Source organism: Tachysurus vachellii, chromosome 17, assembly GCF_030014155.1.
Source record: "Tachysurus vachellii isolate PV-2020 chromosome 17, HZAU_Pvac_v1, whole genome shotgun sequence".
NCBI lineage: Eukaryota > Metazoa > Chordata > Actinopteri > Siluriformes > Bagridae > Tachysurus > Tachysurus vachellii.
This window is the reverse complement of record NC_083476.1, coordinates 15,822,007-15,845,402: the sequence shown is the minus strand read 5'-3', so window position 1 is coordinate 15,845,402 and position 23,396 is coordinate 15,822,007. Positions and strand designations below refer to the sequence as shown.

Below are 23,396 nucleotides of genomic sequence, written 5' to 3'. Positions count from 1 at the left end.
TGCGAGCAGGAGAACTGGGGCCATGCAAACAACCCCGACTAGATGAGGGACACGTTAAGCTTAGGAGAAATCAAGTCAGTATTTAGACTCTAAGAAATGAACAAGTGAGGAGGAATGCGCTGAACGGACACACACACACACACACACACACACACACAGACACACACACAGACTCAAGGATGATTTGGACTTGACTGAGCCTCTTCGCTTTTCTCTAAGTACGCTGCTTGTACACAATCAATGGAGCACGAAGAAGATTGCAGTGATCAGATCTGAGATTTACGCAGCACAGAATTGCGCATCTGAATCGCTCCCTTTGCGCCTTTGTTTGGCACTGACTGCAAAAACTTCCACTAGGATGGCTTTGGTCATGGAACCTGTAAGCAAGTGGACAACGAGCCAGGTTGTGGACTGGATGAAGGGTAAGGAACTGGGAGATTTAAAAACGGGAGAATTGCTTCATAATCTGATGTGCGTATATTTTTCACACCCAGATGCGCATTTAACGCACTGTCGAAATCCGGTAGTGTTTACAGTTTGAAACACTGACGCAATGCCTGAAACACATGGTGGCACATTGCTATGACTTCAGCTGTTATTATTTCACAGACTGCTAAAAGGCACACAGTGTGCTGTGAACGTGTATTATGTTGTTGGAATTGCCATTTAAAGCCCCAATATTAGCTGGCAATACATTACAAGCACGACTGCATAATAATTTCTTCTTCTTCTTCTTCTTCTTCTTCTTCTTCTTCTTATTATTATTATTATTATTATTATTATTATTATTATTATTATTATTATTATGGACGAGTGGTCACGTTGTGGCGTCACAATGAATGAGCAAATGACGTGTTCACGTGCGAAGTAAACAGTTGGTCTGCTTTTCTAACCAAAACAGATAATGCTAAAAAACAGTGACTCGTTCAGCAGATTGGTATTATTAAGCAGACAGTAGCTTGGTTTACTGCCTATGTGGAGTTTTTGCATGTTCTACCACTGTCCATGTAGATTTTCTCCAGGTTCCCCCACCCCTCCCAAAAACCCTCCCAGTAGGTGAGCTGGCTGTGCTAAATTGCCCTTAGGTGTGAATGAGTGTGTGTCTCTCTCTCTCTCTCTCTCTGTGTGTCTGTGTGTGTGTGTCTGTGTGTGTGTGTGTGTGTGTGTGTGTGTGTGTGTGTGTGTGTGTGCGTGCGTGCGTGTGTATAAAAGCTACACTGTGCTGGACTGGCATTCCATTCAGAGTGTTTTCCCACCTCACGTCCGGTGTTCCACCAGACCCACTATAACCCTGACCTGCATAAAGTGCTTATTGAAACAGAATGAATCAATTTAAACTTTACACAGCAAAGCACACAACGTTAAAAAATGTCCTGGTTTTTATGAATCTGGATTATTTCTAAGGTTTATTTATTTATTTTTACCCTTTTAGCAGTGATACCCTACAGTAAATAGGAAGACACAGAAGCTAGTTAGTAATCGATTCTAGTGCTGTCGTATAACTATGTCGTTATATTCGTAGTCCAAAGGCTTTCCACTTGATCACTTTCACACCAGTGTCTGTTGCTTCAATTGAATTTTGTGAATAAAGTGGATCAATTTCTTAATCATTTCAGTGAAGATTCACACTAATGCCTGGCTTGGATGCTATATAGCCTTTCTGGATCAGCCTGTGCTCTGTGTGTGAGACTTAAAGTGTATCATGCTGATTATTATTCTTCAATTAACCCGATTGATCAAGAATAATGGCTTAAAGATATAGATATAGCCCTTTCATTCTTTCATTCTCAATAATCTGTATTCTCAGAGAGAAATTGTCTCGGAGTGAGTCTAGCAGCTAGCAAATAGCAGCTCCCTCCTTTCAGGTTAAATCAAGCCTGCCAAAAAAGATTATATTTCTAGTCATTGAAATGGGATTTCCCCTCTTTTAACTATTCATTGGTATTTTAAAGCTTTTAAAAAGAGACTGTGTATATAACTATTTTAAAGGCCTGTATTGTTTGAGATTTATTGTAAGAGATTTACAGTTAAATGTGAAGGCTGTGATTACACATTGTAAACAAAACTGATTGGCCAATTATCCTGTAATGGTTAAAGTACTTTTCTAAAACAGAAAAGCATTAACCCTGTTTGTCAGGAAATTTTACAGTACGTTTGGATTACAACAGTGCCCCAGCCATCTGTTGCCAATAGTCCTAGAGAGCTGATTTTTCCTTTCAGTCAGTGACACTAATCAATCATGCATTTCTGTGAGCTCTTGTATGTGGAAGAGGGTAGTTAATGCTTTCCTGCAAATCTTTTCAGATGCTTTGTAATGTAGCATGAGCAATATGTTGATGCTGGTTTCTTATTGCTCTTCGAATCATGTGCTAGTCTTCAGTTTGCCTCATCGGGTAGCTGTCGCTTGACAGGGAGAACTAGCTGATGGACAGGTGAATAAATTGGAAGAAGAAGGGATGAATCCCCACAGAATGCTTCTATATTGTCTTCAGAAATCGTAGATCTGGTTTTCAGGCATCATTTTAGAGTTGATGAGAGGCATTAGAGTTGATGAGAGGCAGGTTGGTCAGTGTTTCTGTTGTTTTTATTTGCTTTGTGAGCTGCATCAAAAATTACAACCTGCTCTCGCAGTTGCCAACCCTTGTGCCTGGATAGTATTAGGTTTATAGCCTTAGTTGCTGCATTTAATGTGGTTACATATTTACTTTATCCTGTTCATACTTACACACATCTACAGAGCACAGAGCTGCCATGGTAGAATCCTCTCTGTGGGTTTAAATGCTTTTGGTATTGAATCCAGTCGCTCTAACAAAATGCCTCTGTGTCAAGTTGATTGATCTCAGAAGACATGACCACTGTCTGGTCTGTTTATTGTCATCTGTCGAGTACAAGAACATGCAATTTAGCATGCTTCTTAGCTGTGTGTGTGTGTTTATAGACAGAGAATCTATTCAGAAGCCCCTGTGGTGAGGCAGGCTGTCAGTAGAGTCTTATTAATGTTTAGCATAACAGTGAACACATAAACACACATAATATGCCATGTTCATACTTGAACACACTGGCATATTTACTCATAGGATTTCTTACTAATTGTAACCTTAGGCTTATTTGAATTGGAACCGATATCTTCAAATAAACTGTAATATTGTAATAAACGTCAACAAACCTCATAATGCTTCATTGAGTAACCTGGAATATTTTTAATACTTACTGCTAGTCCTGGCGTGGGAGGATCAGTGCTGTGTTTAGCTGGTGTCAGTCTGGTTTGATAGATTTCTCTTATTTTGGGTTCAGACAAATGCAAGAAAAATAGTCTGTATTTATTTGTATGCAACAGTAAATCTGTCAGTGCAGATTAACACAAAATTATTTAAAAAAAAAAATATTCAACTTGCTGTTATTAACATTGTTTTTAGCATATCTCAGTGCATGTGAATCGGTTAGCATAGCCACCTATGCTATGTGTCAGATTCAAACTAGCTTACTGAAACTCTGAACAGTTTGTACACATTGTGAAAAAGCACAAACACTAACCTAGATCATAATAACTCTTAAAATAGGTGTGTTCCATTAGGCTAATACAAAGATTATATATATAATTAAAAAAAACAACCTTTTATAATCTGGGAACTTAGCTTAGTTTTGCATTGGAACTGGGAAGTTAATGATGCTAACAAATAGAGTCATAGTGAAAAAAATGTAGAAAAAGTATTAAAATTAGTAAAATATTTTTGCTCCTACTTAATATCTTAGAAAATAATTTAAAGTAAGTGGAAGATATAAGTGGAATTGTGTATATGTTCACAGAAGATCATGAGTTTCGTTTAAATCTTGGCTACATTTCCTTCATAGCGCCACTTCAATACTTATATAATAAAGGCAAGAATTATATACATTAATTTTGGCCAAAATATTAAGGTGTTATGTTTTAACTATTAGTTATTTTCTTTGTCATTAGGAATTAGGGGTTTGCCCTAAACATGGGGTTCCCCACACTTACATCACTGAAATTAAATGAAAGCATGTGAAAAGGTCTCTGTGCAACATGCTTCCTCATAAATATTTCTAATCTCAATGTCTTTTGACAGCTGGCTCTGCCGCTATGCATGCTGAGTGCATTGTCAGTGCATGCATTTTCACATACGGTGCTTCAGTCATGCCCAAAGGGTGTGTTGCAATGCAGCTCACATGACCTAGATATCTGAGATATTCTGAGGAAGATGAATGAGTGTGGAGGCAAATGTGCATTTTTAATTATTGCTGAAATGCTGTTAGGGTTCAACCATCTGCTCTAGTGCTGATTCAAATATTTTTAGCCAAAATGACACAATCATCTGCCACAAGAATCTTGTGTGCCATCATGCTTCCGTTATTTTATTCTGTCGCGTTCTATGATTATTCTGTTCTGTGGCTGATTTCTGATTGTCTTACTCCTTATTCTGGTTTTTCGCATCACACTTAACTGGCTGTACCAGACAACAGATCTGGCTAGGGTATTGTTTTCTTCATTTCTGTTTAAAAATTTCTGGCCCTGAAAATACCTCACATGTGCCATGAGTTTCAAGGAAAGGCAAAGATTTTTGATGGCATTTTAATTGTAATTTGCCACATAGGCAGCAGAGGGCTCTACAAATTACAAGCTGCTTCTTTAAGGCTTTCAATCATGTTGCAATTAGGAGGAGACCATGTTAGCCACAAGGCATGCTACATTAATTTATCTGTTGTCTGTGTTAAATGTTGTCTTGAGATCTAATTATAGGGAACATTAAACTTCGGTGACCCCTAGAAGGCAGGTGAAAAAAAGAGATTAAAGTCAGATGACAAAGGAAATAAGAGGTAATGCAGACAGGGAGGGAATAAAAGATTAAAAGGCGCTGTAAGCAGTGTATAAAGATTTACCACCAACAAAGTTAAGCTTCAGGGTGACTCATTGCAATCTCATTGTTGTTTGAATTAAATCCCTTTAACTTGCTGCTCACAGTGAACTGAAAATCAGTGCAATGGCAACAGGCTCTGAAGATTAGAAAACAGCCTTCAGTACAGACTTCAGTGTTTGAATAGTAATTAGCACATCATCTCAGCAAACTCAAATCCCTGCAGCTTCAGACATTTCAGTGTGATCTCACAATTTGAGAAACTGATGCACTGCATGTCTCACACTCTTTGGCACCAAAAGTGTCACAATTAGCATGCTGCTGCTCAGTCATTAGCATACAGCTTTGTGGTGATGCCCTAAGGGGTCGCAGAAGGTCAAACAGCAGGTTTTGCAAAGCCAAAGAGGCCCATGATTTTCACACAAAAAGCTCAATTCTGTCTTTCTCTCAGCTGGCCCCTAGGAATTCTGGCTAGAACAAAGGTGATAAAGCTAGAAAACCAGAACATAGCATGCTTAAAGTTTATAATGTTAATAGCAAATAGTCCAATGTGTGTTTAATGCGTTCTTGTGAAAACCTGGTCAGTTTATGTAAGCAGTGCTCCAACCATTTTTTTTCCATTTATGGTAATTGACCAAAAGGATCAACCAAAATGATTCATTTACATTTACATTTACAGCATTTGGCAGACGCCCTTATCCAGAGCGACGTACATAAGTTCGTCATAAGTTCATAAGTTCGACGTACATAAGTTCGTACATAAGATTCGCCATTCTGAGAGCTCATTCTCCCAAACTATTTGGCCAGAAGGTGTTGATAACTTTTCTTTATACCACAGCATGATTGAATCTGACTGGTCAGTAGGTTGGTGCATTATATAAGTATAACAGCACAGGTATTTCAATATTAATGCATATTAAAGTGTTCATATTACAACCCATACACTGGGACTTGTATGGTGAATGCTTTAGATATTCAAAGATGTTTCTGGTTTTATGCACACTCAGTCTAGGTTATGATTTACAGATTCTCTGTAAAATGACAGGCTGTGCTTTGTGTGTGTGTGTGTGTGTGTGTGTGAGAGAGAGAGAGAGATGTTGGTGAGGGAACGACTTGTCATTGCAGCTACAACATACAGTAAGAGGGAACAGCAGTTCTGACAGCAGATCTTGACAGACAGATCATCATAGATTATGTTGCTTGTTTAGTTAATAAGTAGTTACTAAACCTTTGAGAGATATGCATTTAAAAGTGACATTTCTGAAACACAATTTAGTGTTGAGTCAGAAACATTCTGTCATGTACATGCTTCCTCTTAAACAAATATTATAAAAGCAGATTTTAAAGCAAACACTTTTTAGTCTTGTGGTGGAAAATCTCATGTTACTGTAACGATACAATACAATTTGAATTGAAGAAAATTTTTTATTGTAATCAATGTAAACAATGTGTATTTTCCCTTGATAAAACTACTTAATTCACATTTCACAATGTCGCAATGTATTGTTGCACTGTAACTCGACATGCCCTGCAACGTCATAACGTGTTAAAGGAAAAGAAATAAAAGACTTTTCCTGGCTGAATGAACTTTATCTAGCTTGAATATTTTTAACTTATTTTTAACTTACAACTTATTTTTAACTAATTTTTAATTATCAACAGTTAAAGTACATTAGTTGCCATCTTTCCCATTAGCTTTGCTGTTGTATTTTTTCCCCCATTGTCCAGCTAGTGGGCAGTTCCACTCTTTCTGTGGCTTGTTTTTTGTTATTTGTTGCTCTGGTGCATTGAAATGTACAATAGAGTACTGATCATCCAATGCCATTTTTGATCTCATAACAAAGCAACGACAATAAAGAAGAACACAACATCAGTCTCAGCCTGCTCCATGTGCCTTGTATTTCTGTGCTTTTCCTTTGTGCTTAAATTGATGTATCCATTTGTGTCAAGAATTAATTGACACCTACAGGAACTTTTCAGTTTTTGTATACTTCATTTCTTCATCACTCAATCACTCGCTTACTCGTCTTCTACGAGTCTTAATAGCGTTCGTTCAGAGTATACTTCATTTCTTCATCACTCAATCACTCGCTTACTCGTCTTCTACGAGTCTTAATAGCGTTCACTGAGTAGCTACAATTCCCAGCTGTTAAATATCATCGTAATCAGTGAGCTCAGGGTTTGGAAGTGACTGGCTGCACGTTTGAGATTAGTGTCATGAGAAGTGATTAATAATAAATTATTCGAGAATACCTGAGTCTGAATCAGGACTAGTCATTTGTGATATGATGCATAAATACAGCTACTTTTCTTGGACATTTCTGTATTTTCTATTATTCCATCTGTAGGTTTACCTCTTGGGTGGTGATGGATTACATGATCATCCATCAGAAAGATGAAAGATACATCTGTTCATGGTGCTAAAGATCTTTAAACCACCCTGCAAGCACAGGATACTCAATGCATTTTTCAAGTTGTTTCCTAAATCCGTAACAAGCAAACAGCAGAGAGAAAGAAGCAGTCTGTATTTGCTCAAGGCTTGTAGGTATCTCAAAGTTTATAGCAATGGTTTGTCTTTTCTGTAACTTCATCATGGTTCAACAAATTCACTCAGTGACCAGTTCCTGGAGCTTTATTCAGTACACTTCTGTTTGATGTGGTTCTGTACGGTTAAAATATACAAAGGCATCATACTTAATCAGGTTTAAAGCATTTAACCAGTGTCACTTTAAATTGTTGTCAGACCCAGACAGAACGAAGCAGACAAAATTTAAACTGCCAAATGTTCATATGCCGTACGATTGGATCAGAAGACAGATTTAATCAAGCTAGATAGAAACAGATAGGTTTTAAGCTGAGAAAAATGTGGATCAGTAATGTCAAGAGAGTGCTAGGGGTGAGACTACACAAAGATTTAATGAAAGTGTTGCCTATTTATGGGGAGTATGCAGCTTAGGAACAAGTGCTTGTGTTGGTATGTGGAACAGACGTAACAATTCTCAGTATAAACACATTTTCAGTGTAAAATGTTTTCTTTTTTAGCAGGTTCCTTTAAATGTAATTAACAGCCCTGCTGTTTCTTTCAAACATTTTATGGCAGCACATAGAGAGTCTGAGCATAACAGCAACAGGGGTTTATTAACACGCATTATTTTGAGTATGTGTTATGTAACTGACAGCTTCTCAACCCTGGGGTCCTGAACATTTTCATCTTGTGAATCTCTATTGTATGCTTTTGGTATTTCTCCATTCTGTCTGGAAACATTAAACACTTTTGGTCTGTCTTAGAGGGGGCATCTCCAGGATCTCCATTTTGATCCTGAGGTCAGGTGAATGTCTGTGTGGAGTTTTGTATGTTTTTTCCAAGCCTACATCCATGCTCTTCAGTTTCCTCCAACATCCTAAAAACATTTCAGTAGGTGGTTTGGTTATGTTAAGCCGCCCCTAGATGTGAATAAGCATGCAAACCTGTGTGTGCAATCCAGGGCTTACCCTAGTGCTACTGGGATTGGATCTAGGTTAAAATGGTTGCTGATTATGAATTATGTCATAAATGAATGGAAGAATATAATTGGCAGAGATTGTAATGAACACTATGTCTTAAACCTATTCTAAAACTAGCAAGCAAGGTTTTTTTAAGCAGGGATGCAGTTTATTTGTGTTGAAAATGCACAAAACATTTCATTTTTAGTGGAAAAGACATACTCACAATGAAGCTTTCCTTACTATTTACTGTTCTTCAAATTGTCCTCCACAATTACTAACTAAGAGCATCTTCTTAAAACCTAGTCTCAAAACTGCTGAGAAGAATGTTTAAGAAAAACCTGGTCTTAAGATTAAGGCTAGGTTTGATGTCATTGCTACAAAAGACAAATGAGTTTGATTTGTTTGATGAGTGAATATTGGCAATGACCAGCTGATATGCTGGAGGATATGCTTTCTAATATAAAGTCTAATAACTTCCATCCCAATTCTTTTTTTATTGATTATAGATTATTGATTTATACAGCTGTCTTACCTGAGACTGTCCATGCTTTTTATGGGAATATAAAAATTAAGAATTTGAATGATTATTCCTTTGAATTTTCCCAGTGTATGTTTGACGTTTGAGCGGAATTGCTGATGTGTGTAGGTGTATTTTTCTAAAACCTGCAGTACTGAGCATTTTAAGCATTTCTGCCTGAGCCCACCAACACAAACAGAACAAATCCATCTGAATAACTCTCTGATGCAAGACTTTTATGATGCCAAAGCTCTCATTAACTGTTGAATTATTCTGCCATCGAGCATAAATCACAGCAATACACACTCTTTTTTTGGTGCATAATGAGGTTCTAATCAAAGTTACTTGTCCAGGTACTGTTTCTATGGCAACCTACATTGGCAGACCATGGTGATTTATTTCGCAGTGATTCTTTACAGACCGGGGTTAAAAATAAGCCTGCAAGCCCCAAATCGCAAAAAAAGCCGCCAAAAATGGCATTTCATGGTGTTACTGTTTTTTCTTCGTGCTCTATTAGGTTTATGCCTCAGCAACATACTAACAGGAATTATTACCAGATCTGAGGTTTGATTAGAAAAATCCATTACTTATTATATGCTTATTTGATCAAAGCTTCTTGCTTTGCTCAGGACGACAGATGAGGAAAGAGAATTAGGGGTGTTGGGGCACTGGGAAAACAAGAAGGGTTCGGGGTAGGAATAAGAAGTAGGTAGGGAGGAGAAGGTAAATAGTAACCAGAACAGCAGTATTATGCAGTGCCCAAACACAGTGTGTCTACTGCTGAAAATATCCGTGTCTGTCTCTGTACTGTATTCAGATTTACACTTGAAGTGGGTTTGGCTTAAACTGGGAAGGGTTTCTATGTTGCTGTTATGTTGTTGTTTTATATCTAACCTCTATCACTCTCTATCAACATGGTATGTGATCTTGTCTGTGAAAAATATTATATATTGGTTCATATCTGTCATTGTATCCATTTACAATGACATTATTACCTGAGAAATAGTGGAGTAAATGACAGCATATGTGTGTAGGTGTATACTGAGTTCTGTGATGATTATAATGATCTGATAATCATGGTTGCTTTTCATTCTCAATGATTCTTTTGTATGCGGCTCCGAGGAGATTACAGCTTCCTTTTTTCTTTTAATGTGTGTGGGGATGGTGTACAGAATATGGTGGGTGTGTAAATATAGCCCAGATTAGTGAAATATTCTCTTTATTTAGTGAGCATGTGAGAGAAAAACATGCTTTAGGAGGGTCAGTGTGTGGAAGGTGGTGATATTGTGGGGGTGTTTCCCTGACAACCATGAGGTTCTGCCAAGCACTTGGACCCTTAATAATGACAATAGTCCTTCAAATCCATGGAAATCTGTTTCTGACAGCCAGGCATTTCATTGTGTGTGTATCTTTATCTAGATGTTTATAAATGTTTGAACAGCTGCCTGCTTCACATCTAATTCTGTGCAGTCTATTGAAATATTTGGAGTTTGTGTATGCATGTTTTTGTGTTCAAGTGTCTACTTGTGTATGTTTAACGTCTTCATGCCCTTATATGAAATCACAAAATGCAGCCACTAAGACACAAACAGAAATTTACACAATCTCTTGCATGAGAGATTAGTCGCTTCAAAAGCATTCCTCCGAGTGCTTTCCGTGTCATCACACAGTCAGCATATGCCACATTAGTGGAGGCTCACAGTGCAGCCATTATCAGAGTATTCACATGTACTGTTCTTACCCTCTGACCTTGGAGATGATGGTACTTTGAAGTCAATGCAAAAGAAATACACAATTCTTGAAAGCAGTAGGGCTTCCCAAGGCTGGGAAGAATACATATTATATAATTGATGCATATCAGACAGAATGGTTTTCCTGTCTGAAGCAACTGATAAACTGTGGCTTTTGCATTGTATGTAGCATTACTCACAACAGAGCTTATAAACTCTCAGTTGTTTGTAATTATTATACTAAAATATACCTGTATTAGATTAATACACACTTATTGGTATGGCTTACTTACTCTGATGTTATATCTATGAGGAAAATCATCAATTTAACCAAAGGAACAGGGTAGTTTTATGTTTATCGTAGATTGTGTTTGTCTTACATGTGTTCTCTCTCTCTCTCTCTCTCTCTCTCTCTCTCTCTCTCTCTCTCTCTCTCTCTCTCTCTCTCTGTTGCTCGGCCACAGGTCTGGATGACTGTCTGCTGCAATACATTAAAAACTTTGAGCAGGAGAAGGTTGGAGGGGAGCAGCTGCTGCGCATCACCCATCAGGAGCTGGAAGATCTGGGAGTTTCTCGCATTGGCCACCAGGAGCTCATCCTGGAGGCTGTAGACCTGCTGTGTGCACTGGTGAGGCAACACCACATACACACACACACACACACACACACACATATACACCCAATATTTGCTCAGTGGGGAAAGTCCCCTGCTCGCAATCATATGAAACAAACACAATAGGCAGGGTCAACCTGATCCTTTTTCCTTATCTCTTATGCTCTATCTATTTATTCTGAACTAATAATACCACTAAACTAACTGTTACTTCATGGAAATATTATAGAAATGTGGAAAGAGTAGGTGATTTTACTGTCTATTAATTTCTGTGGTGGTTGCTTACTGCCACATATATGTATGTGCCCTTACAGCTTCCTAAGAACACAGTTTAAGAAAGTTACCCGAAGTGTATATAAATAACCACAATGGAAATGCTAGGATATGTTACCAATGTTGATTGACTGGTACCTGGTACCATCTGTACAGAGGGTCTTGCATGACATGCAAGCCAAAAAGACAAAAGCTGAAGAAAACATGTTTTAATGTTCTGTGCAAAACATTCAATCACTTGAAAAATAATTACTATAATAAAACAGAGACCATTAATTGTTATCCCCTCCAAAGCCATGCCCCAAACCATCTGTGCATCCACTGCCATGGTTAAAATTTCAGAGTGCTATTTTGAAAGAAGATGAAGAAGGATTAACATTCAAATACAGATGCCTCCCTGTCCTGATTGGTTGGATATTAGTGGCATACATTATTTATTTTCCTATATAAAGTCCCTACAGAGTTTTTCTTCTGAGTACCATATTTGCCAGGATATGAGAACCAAATATTAGTAAAACTTTTCTCATGATTTAATTCCATCTCTTATTACCTGCTGTAGCCCCACACACTTCTCTCATTCTCATGTGTGCTGGCCTGGAAATAAAAACGAGAAAGAAATCCCAATTGACATGAAAAGAGCATGAGCGTGGGAGAATTGAAGGAAGGGTGACAGGACTAGGAGCAAGGGAAGAATTACAAACAAAAAAACAAGGAGTGCTAGAAAAAGCAATATGCTTGTGAATGATTAGGCTTTGAACAGAATAGAGAATAAAAACAACATGAGAATGTGGATCTGCCAGTTTGGCCTCCTATTCATCAGTCATGTGCTTTAGCCTGGTCCTTTTCTAAATCCCTTAATGCACTCCTGTTTCAAGTTGGTCCAGCACGACACTGTGTACTATGTGTATTATGATTACTCATTTATTTTCCCTTTGCATTCGGAATCTCGCATGAATTCTGGGGCTCAAGTGTGCAGCTGAGCATTGTGGGTGTGGAATGTCATGTACATGTGCAGTACAGTGACAGCCAGGGTATGTCGGTGGGGAGGGGTGAGTAAGGTGGATAAATTCACAGCTATCATGGAAGCAATGCATTAGTGAAATCCCTCTCTAAGCCCTACATGACAGTGATCCTGTGATCTTCCGGTGTTGCTGCTTCGCCTGGAGTTATTACAGACTTCCCCATGTATCCGTCAACAGAAACCCATCTGTGTGTCTGTGTGATCCAGCATGACTGTTAATTTTGCATGAGTAATTCTTGTACTACAATCTGTTAGTCAGAAAGACACTGCATCTAATCACCTGTTTTATCTTCATAACACTTCTGGGACATGATATGTACAGCTTTTTGTAACTTAATGTGAACCATTTACATGACAGATACACATTAATCACAAAGACTAAGACTATATTAAGTTTAGTATCATATGTCTCTTTACTTGTATCACCTCAACTATTCTTTCTGGTGTCGGGTACTTCACCAACAGCACTCTCAAAAGAATCCTACATGAGTAGGATTGGAAAAAAAACCTGACACGCATCTCTAATTGAGACCAATTTTGAACAGATGTAGAAGAATCAGAGGCAGAATTCACACAACCTGCTGACAGTGCTGCCATTCCTACCTCTTAACTATGCAACCTAATATAAATTCTTTGATATTACAGATGATGTGTTCTAAAAAGATACTAATATTCGTACACATTTTTTAGAGCGCTTAAACAGAAGGTTTTTACTTTCACTCAAAACTCAAGTTCATTTACTTGATACAAAACTGGCCTGAAATCATTGTGCATGTTATTTCAGCATACTTAAATAAACATAAATAAATTTTTTATTGAATGAAAATCGTTCCAATCTTTATAATAGATATTTAGACTCAGAGCAACACTGCCACTTTGAGGTAAAGTAGTGTGAAATAGTGTTTGCAGCAAACAGCAAAAGGATTTTTATGCAACATGTTAAACCCAGAGCTAAACAAATCTGATTAAATATTATTTGGTGGCTATGGTTGTCAACTAAAAACATTAGTTTGCTATTTTGGGAACAGCATTGTTGCTGTGAAAAAGCCTAGCATTTCCTAGCATACTTAGTCACATTGGATAGAAACCTTCATGGAAAGCTCCACATGGCATTCTTAATAATGTTTTCCACAGCACAAAGGTTTAATGAATAAAGTGGATTATCAAAAATGTAAACTATACTTAAGTACAATAATCTAGCTAACATTTAAGGTGGCTAACATTTGAATGTTATATATATATATATATATATATATATATATATATATATATATATATATATATATTATATATATATTTATATATATATATATATTATACATATATATATATTAAACTTGTGGGTTTTATTGTAAAGTTCATCTAAGAAACATTAAAAAAACAAGAGCTTAGCTGATTGACCAAATCTGTAATAAGGAAAAAATTGTGTCCTTTTAATTTTTTTTCAATCAATTCTTTAAATACCTCTTTTTAAATGTAACAATTCACCAGTGGTGTAACTGATCCCTGTGTCTGCTGCCAGAACTATGGTCTGGAGACTGAGAACCTGAAGACTCTGTCCCATAAACTCAACGCCTCCGCTAAAAACCTGCAGAACTTCATAACAGGGCGCAGACGTGGAGGTCACTACGATGGCCGAGCCACACGCAAGCTCCCGAATGACTTCCTCACCTCCGTGGTGGATCTGATTGCTGCTGCAAAAAGTCTACTGGCTTGGCTTGACAGGTCAGCTCTGTTCTTTATCTGTTTCTTTTCCATGTTTTTTAAATAGTTAATGACTTGCTTTGGGAAGAGACAAAGACACTTATGCTAATTTTCATTATGTAATGTGTTATATGTTGTGCAATCAGTTGAGAAACAAAGGGAAAACAAAAGACCGAAGCTGTTACATAAAGGTGTTTGGATGAGTTGTCCTGGAAACGAGCACACATAGCTTAGAGCTTTGTTTGTGTTAGTGTGTGTGTATGCTAATAGCACCCTCATTCAAGCTCTCAGTGATAGACACACCTCCTCATTAGTCCAGGCCTTTGGCTCTTCCGTCTAACTGCACGTCCAGATAATTCTACAGAGCAGATAATTTCTTGCTTTGTGTCATTTGATTATAGCTGGCCAAGCAGGATCTCATTCTCATTCAGCTCATGTTTACTGTTGGATTTGATGCCAGCAAGAGTTTGGTATCAGTTATTATGGTTATATACTATGATGGACAATATATACAGAGAGTTTCCAGTTGATACGTTCCACTTACCATATCGGTTACTTTGTTGATTACTGACTATATCCCATCTGTTGCTATGCTCAATTTGTTAACCCCAGTCTAAACATCAGAAAGAGAACACACTATTAGCTAACAGCTGAGCAGTTACTGGAGCAGAACCCAATACCATGTCAGCATCACTGCACTGCTCTACTGAGTATGAACCTCTACGCAAATAATATCTTGTCAGCAGTGGTCATGGCGATTCCCTTTTATTGAGGAGAAGGTTATTGTGTTGTGTGGGCAGTAGATGCAGGACACAGGTGCATAAAACTTGATCATGGACATCCATTAATCATGGTCTTTGCCCATAGTGGGGTTCATAACACAGACACACAGGGTTATCACATTCATAATTGGTAACCAGCACACACAGGCATACCAGAAACACAAGAACAAGGTTTGGACTTAACAATATAATAACTGTGGTCCATTGTAAAGCTGTTATGAGTATATCCTACTGCCTCAGAAGGCTCTGCCCTTTAAGAACTCTAAGAACTCTAAAACTGTCTATTGATTATTTCCTGTGAAAACAACCATTTTGGAGTTTTAGAGTTTTTTTGATCACTTTAATTATGAATAACCCTATAAATGATTGCTGTGTGCATTTTCCTTTCAATACTTCAGAATGGATTTGGGCAGCAACGTTTAAATGCTCAAGTTATCCAAGTGCAACAATAAATAGGTATACCATAAGTGGAAACTAACCAATGACACATCAAGGATCGAGACAGAAAATTACACCACAAGCATCTGGTGATTTATGGAATTGGACCGGCAATATTATTAAAGGTGAGGGTTTTGACGGTAGACAGGTAGAGTTGGTGGTCAAATTGTTCATAGTAACAGATGGGTTACTGTCATAGTAAATTTGACAAACTGGCCATTCCCTGCAGCCTCAGTTCTTACTTTTTGTTTTGATCAAGGTCTCTTTAAAGGTCTTTCTATCTTTAAGGTATAGATTATTGTGTCTGTATATCTAGTTACTGCTGTTTTGAGCTTCTCCTCTGAAATTGTACCATTATAGATTCCTAATGACTTTTCCTCAAATGGTCCCTTCTAGTGACAAAATGACACTCACTGTAATGGCCGTGATTTGTGTAATTGCCAACACACACTGAGCTCTATTCTACTGACCTGTCCTCAAGACAAATGTGCAGTGGACCAAGAAAACTGCTCATGCTGGTTCTTTCAGTCTTTACTTTGTTCTTCTCTCCTTTTTCTCATTTATTCACTCTTTTCCATTAAAGTAATACAGTGCATTTAACCTAGACTTTATTTATGCGTCTGTAGTATATCTCCAAATATTACGGGCAATAATTTCATCACATTTCAATATAATGAGAAAACAACAGAAAACATGTTTACTTGAAAAACGCTTATAGTGAAGATGTATACGTAACGGCAACTGTGTCAATACATGTGTAAAATATGCAGTTCTATAACACAGATACAAACCTATACTCTTTGCACTCTAACAATGAATTGAGCTGAAGAGGATGGGAGAGAAATATAATATAAATCTAATATAAAAACTGTAATAGAGTAAAACTCATTTTGGAATCCCAGTTCATATTCAATTCATTTATTCTCTTCCCAGACACATATCAAATGTAGATAATCATTTGCAAATTGAATTCGGTGCTATGCGGCAAAGTATCATCTTAAGAAAAGTAGAGGTTTGCAAGCTCACACAGCTCACTGAAGGGAGAGAAAACAAATAATAATCAGGCAAATATGGCCCAGCAGTGTCACTTCAGCCATTACACCTCTGACCTGTCTTAAAAATCCTCTAGCCTAATGCAAATCTGTGCTAAACCATATCAACTGTGACACATTTCACATAAATATTTATTGACATACACTATATGGCCAGAAGTTTGTTGATGCCTGACCATCACACCCATATGTGTATTTTAAAAAAAAAACCCTTTGCTGTTATTTTTTTGTGATAACCTCCAGTCTTATGGGAAGTCTTTGCACTAGATTTAGGAGCGTGACTATGAGGATTTGTGCTCATTCAGGCACAAGAGCATTAGTGAGTTCAGGCAGTGATGTCAGGAAATGAGGCCTGGGGCACAGTCAGCATTCCAGTTCATCCCAGAAGTGTTTAGTAGGGTTGAGGTCAAGGCTCTGGACAGAACACTCCAGTTCCTCAATCTAACCTTGACAAATCATGTCTTCATGGTGCTTGCTTTGGTCACAGGGGCTTTATCATGCTGGACCATGTTTTGGCCTTGTTTCAGAAATTGTAAATGCTAAAGATTACAAACACATTCTATACAATTGTTTTAAATGTGTTGTAATAGTTTGGGGAATGACTATATTCGGATGTCATGGTCAGGTATCGAACATTTTTGGCCAGTTAGTGTAGACTTGTGAGAAAACAGGATTCTGTTCTTTTTTCTGTACAGTGAAGATTGATAGACGATTGATAGATTCATAGAAAATCCACATATACTTCAGAGGCTGTAACCAGAGGCTGGAAAACATTAGAGTACATGTTAAATTTCTTTCACATGCTTATATATTAACTTTCAAATGCGTATCTCAGGTCATCAATGATCTCATGATCCTATGATCACATTTCTCTCTTTAAGTAGTATTCCACAGATTTCTATTTGTTTAATCAATTTCTCTGTAGGGGAATCCTAACACCTTGGATTTTCCTGTGTAATTGTATTTTAATTCAGTGGCAGCTTATCCATTGGGGTAGGCGATATATAAGTCCATACATTCTTTTGAGTAACCAGTGATATTTTAAATTGTTGCTCTTTGACATATATAAAATGATGTTTCATTTTTGTCTATTTAGAGGTTCTTGATACATAATCATGCACGCTCACACTTACACTTCTTGATGCACCAAGTATTAAAATATGAGAACTTCAGCAAGCCCTAATAAAGACCCACTGGGACAGGAAATACTGTAGGAGAGGAGTAGTGGACAGCATAGTTAATAACAGCATTGCCAGGTTTACTGCCAAATTTAACTGGTTAAGAAATGCTCTGCAACTGCCCAAATGAAGTTTATAGCAAATAATTAGAAATAAAAATGTAATAAATATCCACAAACAAAGGCAAAGTATAAGAGTAGACTGTGTGTCTATGATGCATAGAACCATTCCTTTGTGAGATATATTTCGTAGACTGGGAAAGGGAAAGGCAGATTATAGAACAGATATCAGTGTGTGACCTACAGTGACCATTTCTCCCATGTAAGGGCTGAGATTTGCGTTTTCCAATGCCTGGATTTTTTGGCTTATTTTGAGATATAGTTGAGCTGGAAATTTTGTTAAAACCTGGCAACACTAATTAATGATATTACTTCTACTTCTGTGTGTGGCTTAGACCAGCTGTATTGCACACAGTTGAACAAGTGGGTGAACCTGCTCAGAATGAGCTGCTAGACTCTACAGTATGACATTGATTCTCAGTTGCCTGTTATGGGGTTATTCATTATTAATGGTGTTCTTTCCCACTAATACTTATGGTCACAAGTCACTGCTCATTATTTGGTTATTGTCAATCAAATGGTTTTACACCAAATATGTTAAACTCAAAACTTGCAAGCAAACCTGCACCATCACATGAATGTTTGAATGTAATTTCGTTTTAAACGAAGCTGTGGGTAAGAGTGATCTACTGGTTAATTCCAGGTGTCACGTCTTCCTCAGGTCTCCTTTTGCCGCAGTGGCTGATTATTCCCTGACCAGGAACAACGTGATCCAGCTTTGTCTAGAACTTACCACAATAGTGCAACAGGTACGCAACACCAGAGCTACAGCTTTCTCAGCTTTCTCAATCTTCTATTTTTACTGACTTGGCAAAGTATTTTAAGTCCTCAAGTTTTTAAGGGCACAGGTATGAGAGTGAGGTGATTATTTTAGGGCAGAGGATTCTGTACAAAGAGGACAGAGATGTTCTTTCTCACTTACTGCGCTGTGCTCCCGACTGAAATAGTGTATCTGCAGGGTGAGGTATGATGACAGCCAGATTCCTGTGGGAGGAAAGAGAAACTGATGTCCTAGAAGTTTGCATTTTAGAATTAGGCCATAATGGCATGTGTGTGCGTGTGTGTGTGTGAGAGGGAGATGTCTGTCTGGTATTTTTAAAGTTGACTGACATGCATGTTGTATAAATATATGTTATATAATAGACCTAATTACTGCAAGGCTGTGGCTAAGCAACACTCCAAATATGACGCCTGTTAGTCATAAAAACGTTCTAAAGCTGGACAGCGGAGTTCCTCATAGAAAGCAGTCGCCACCACCCACATGCTTGAGCGCGGCTGTACAAAGCTGACAGTCCAGAGTGGTGCAAGGAAGAGAGAAGATGAGGTGAGAAGAGGAGGAAATGAGAAAGGAGACAGAGAGGAATAAGAGCAGGCATAGTGTGGGAGGGCTGAGTCAGTCACACCGCACTCATCTGCCTGAGTGGGAGAGGGAACTTGAGCATCGCCAGCACCTCAGAGGTGGTTTGGCTACAGGACCACCACCAGCACACGTCTGCCTCACTTGCTTTCACTACTAAATAGTTTTGTATTTCCTGTTGGCTACAGGAGCACGAGCAGTTTGATTTTTGTTACAGTTGCATTATAAAGTCTCTATGTAAATCAACACATCTTTTATATAGACCTTTGTTACTAACTATATTAACCAGTGTAAAAAAAAAATGGGGACCCTGTCACAAAAATTTATTGACTGATAACTTTTTATTATTTCCTTCTTTTTTCAGGACAACACAGTGTATGAAACAGAGAATAAAATACTGCATGTGGTAAGAGAAGAAATGTATGTATGTCCAAGTGTATGTCCGTGTGTATGTGTGTGTGATTTAAGAGCTCTGCAGCTCATCTGTGCCACACTGCAGTGCCGGTCAGGACACCACTGCCCTCCTGCTATAAATACCATGAGAGAAATACCACGTGTCTTCTCAGAGAGACGGAAGGAAATCTTGAGCTGCTGCACGAATAAGTGTCTTGTTTTAGGAAGAAGAGAAAATGAAAGATAAACGAGTGAGATGAATGAATAGGTGAAGGTGTGAGGACAGATCTGTGGTAGCCTAAAAATTATGTAATCATGGTGTAATGCAGGCATTCTGTCTCATGACAATGCTGCGATCACACAGAATCTCTTATCCTCAGCACAGATGGTGTTGAGGGGCGTCACAGTGACCAAGCAGTCAAAAGCTTAGCATATTGCAGCACAGCAGGGGCTCCTGATCATGAGGGAGAAAAAGAGCTAAGCTGCTTGGTTCAGCAGCTGAATCCTGCATTTTAATCCATTATGCACTATGTCAATATAACATTAATACATTTTTGTGCATTTTAGAATTCCCACATAATATTATAATTCTGATATTAAAGTTGTATTACTTTGTTTGAATTTTATATATATATATGTATGACTTTGTTATTACTTCTTTCTTTCTTTGTATTTGTCATCCGGTTGTATTGTTAAAAAGGGGGTGATAAAAATGGACCAGACACAAATCATTTGTACCTTATTTAGCAGAATAGGTTTACAGTATTTGACAGATGCCCGTATCCAGTTTGATATTTATCACAGTTATACAAGTTAGCAGTTGAGGGTTAAGGGCCTTGCTTAAATGTCCAGCAGTGGCAGTGATCAGTGTTAGAACTCACAAAGTTCTGATCAGTAATCCCAATCTTAACCTCTTAACCTCTGAATAATAATCATAAACCCAGAAGGTTATATTAAGTTATATTTTATTATGTAGTTTTCCCGTGGCCTGGGTTTGATTCCCTGGCAGCGATCTAACCCAGCCATTGAAGAGCTGTCTCTCAGTAAATAAAAAACCTGTGCCAAATGAAATATGTGGGCCAGATGATCCTCTGTGGTGACTCTGAACAGGGAGCAGCCAAAAGAACAATGAAATATTATATTATATTATATTATATTATATTATATTATATTATATTATATTATACAAAATGGCAAGACTTAAAATCTTTGAATAACTAGTAATGGGGTTTTAATTTTCCCACCAAATCAACTAAGCTATAAGAATGTAATGTTATCTTGAATCCTTTTCACGCTATATCTTTTTTCCTCTCCTTCAATCCCTCCTCGGTTTCTCCTCTCTCCTTAGTGTAAGATGCTGTCTGATGTGTGTGACCATATTATCACGCTCTCCTCAGACCCCATGGTGTCTCAGGCTGCTCACTTGGAGGTGGTGCAACTGGACAACATCAAATCGACAGAGGGGCTGGTGGGTGTCAAGACATTCTCTACTCATTCTCTTCACATTTTTCTCTCGCATTACGACTATTACCATGTACTGTATACAGGGAGTCTGTTTCACACATTTAAAATAATGTACATTATATGACTGTGCTTTGCACTACCTGTTAGTCCCAGTTAATGAGGTGTGATCTCTGTGCCTGTCAGTCACAGGAAAAAAACAGTAAGAGACCAAATGAAAGAGGAGTCATGAGCTCTGTCAGTCTGAGGTATCGACCCATGCCTTTCGTGGCCGCTCCTTCTTTATCACAATTGTTGTTTTTTTGGGATACTCCAGGATCCACCATCACCCTCTAAATAGCTCTAAATTGTATTGTATTGAAATGTTGACAGTTCTAATATCTCAGAAGCAGAGATACACACTCCTACTCAGGTCTGGATGTATGCTGCATGTAGTGGATTAGGGTAGCTTAGAGCAGTATTGCTCTCACCCACACATTCACATATATGCCAGCATATACACAAACACAGAAATGCACACTGCAGCAGTCTGAGTCCATGCTGAATGGAGGCAGAGCAGCGGCAGTTAAAAATAAAACTCACAAGCAGTGTATCTTCCTTCTCCCTCTCCCCATTCTGAAGCTTGGGTGTCAAAGTCTGTTAAAGTGTGGATGTGTAGAGGTGTCTAGTCTCTGTCTGTGACAAGTATTTTCAAGCATCAGCTGTAAAGTGTTTGTGCCCTTCCCCTAGGGCATGTACATCAAGTCGACGTATGATGGCCTACATGTCATCACAGGGACCACAGAAGGGGTGAGAGGACATTTTATACACTTCAGTAACTTCATATCTACAGACAGATTAAGCAATTCAACTTGAACGAATAAAATGGTGCCAATGTTGTGGGCTTTACGTCTTTTAGAAAGACGTAAAGGAGCCATTTGTCATTTTGAGCTTTCTTCTAACTGTATAATGAATCACAGTTGCAATGAAAACAATGACACGCTTTCCATTTTCCCAAACAACCCCACCCTCTTTTCAAACTTTATGTCTCATAGGTTAATAAAGAATCATGGTTAGGAGCTGGACTTCAGCTGGGGGTGGAACTCATTTTTGGCTTAGAAAAAAATGCAAACCAAAGCGATTTGCTAAGAAACTCAGGCAATATTGCAAACATTGCAGTTTATTAAAGTACTTATAAAATTATATGATCATGACAGACCTAGAAACGATTTGAAAAGGCTTTTTAAAAGCTGCACATGCGCTAAAATTCTAAGAAAGTCTGATTTAACTTCTTTTAAAACTTTTCACAATTTCTGCAAACATTAAGCAGGTCTTTTCTTTTGCAAAGCTAATACCTGCCCTTCAGTCTTATGTATCTGCAATGTATCTTAGAAATGAGCTATAAACGCTCAAAACTGCATATTCATTAAGGCAACCACACAAGATGTATTTAGCTCATGTTTGTTCATGAAAGATTCAATTCTCTAGACACACAATAGCTTAGTAATTCATGCCATTAATAAATAAGATAACCACACAGCCACAATTACAGTTTTGTTTATGTTTGTTCTAAATAGAAATTCTTTAATTAAAGTGTACTTTGGCATGGGGATGCATTTTATTATCCTTTGTCTCCCCTGGCGTATTAGTGAGCTTCGAATAAATTGTAGGCAGAACAAATTAAATGAAACATGGCTGCAGTTTTGGTAATTAAAGAACCCACATCAAGACAATGAAATCACTACATTGTGCACAACCCCTTACAACACATTTTGGGGTGCTGTAGCTCACTGTATGGAATTGTGGATTTTTTAATGAAATTAATTCATATGAAGAGCTTTTACTCTTTCTTTTCCTGTAACTTATTCTGGCTCTCTGTCTGTCTCAGTCTCCGGCAGACCGCTGCAAGAAAATCCATGCTGGTGATGAAGTAATTCAAGTCAATCATCAGACAGTGGTGCGTGCTGTGGATGTTATTTAGATTTTAAATTCAGCATCCACTGTGCTCATTCTGCAATACACAACACACTCACATACATATGTTTACTCATATATTGCAGTGACTTTGCAAACTGGACATCAAGGGCATTTGGATTAAACAGTGCGTATCTTTGTGGTTGTTCAGGTGGGCTGGCAGTTAAAGAACTTAGTGAACTCTTTACGTAGTGACCCTGCTGGAGTGTCCTTAACACTGAAGAAACGTCCTCAGAGCACGCTCACTTCCACCCCTGCCTTACTGAAGAACATGAGATGGAAGCCACTGGCCCTGCAGGTACTTTTGGCCTCTGTGTCTGTGGATGGGAGTGTTGTTTAAGTGCCATGTACAATTTGATGATCCACAGTGGTCCAGTCTGCTGTATTAAAAGCTGTCTCTCCACCCCAAGGGCTCTAAGCAACTGGAGTGCATGGCAAATTTATC

At 38.1% G+C, this 23,396-nt stretch overlaps 1 protein-coding gene across 4 annotated transcripts in view; it reads left to right on the top strand.

Moving 5' to 3' along the window:
- Window positions 1-23,396, top strand: part of cnksr2b (connector enhancer of kinase suppressor of Ras 2b) — a 37,736-nt gene continuing 14,340 nt past the window's right edge. For 2 of the 4 annotated variants that reach the window (XM_060891383.1, XM_060891381.1), the window contains exons 1-9: window positions 1-422; window positions 11,072-11,235; window positions 14,037-14,239; window positions 18,449-18,536; window positions 19,509-19,550; window positions 20,886-21,005; window positions 21,728-21,787; window positions 22,866-22,934; window positions 23,103-23,249. In XM_060891383.1, coding sequence (XP_060747366.1) covers window positions 359-422; window positions 11,072-11,235; window positions 14,037-14,239; window positions 18,449-18,536; window positions 19,509-19,550; window positions 20,886-21,005; window positions 21,728-21,787; window positions 22,866-22,934; window positions 23,103-23,249 — 957 coding nt within the window. In that variant the 5' untranslated portion in view covers window positions 1-358. Of the gene's footprint in view, window positions 423-11,071; window positions 11,236-14,036; window positions 14,240-18,430; window positions 18,537-19,508; window positions 19,551-20,885; window positions 21,006-21,727; window positions 21,788-22,865; window positions 22,935-23,102; window positions 23,250-23,396 lie in introns of all 4 variants that reach the window. The other 2 variants (XM_060891382.1, XM_060891380.1) reach the window with 1 other exon arrangement.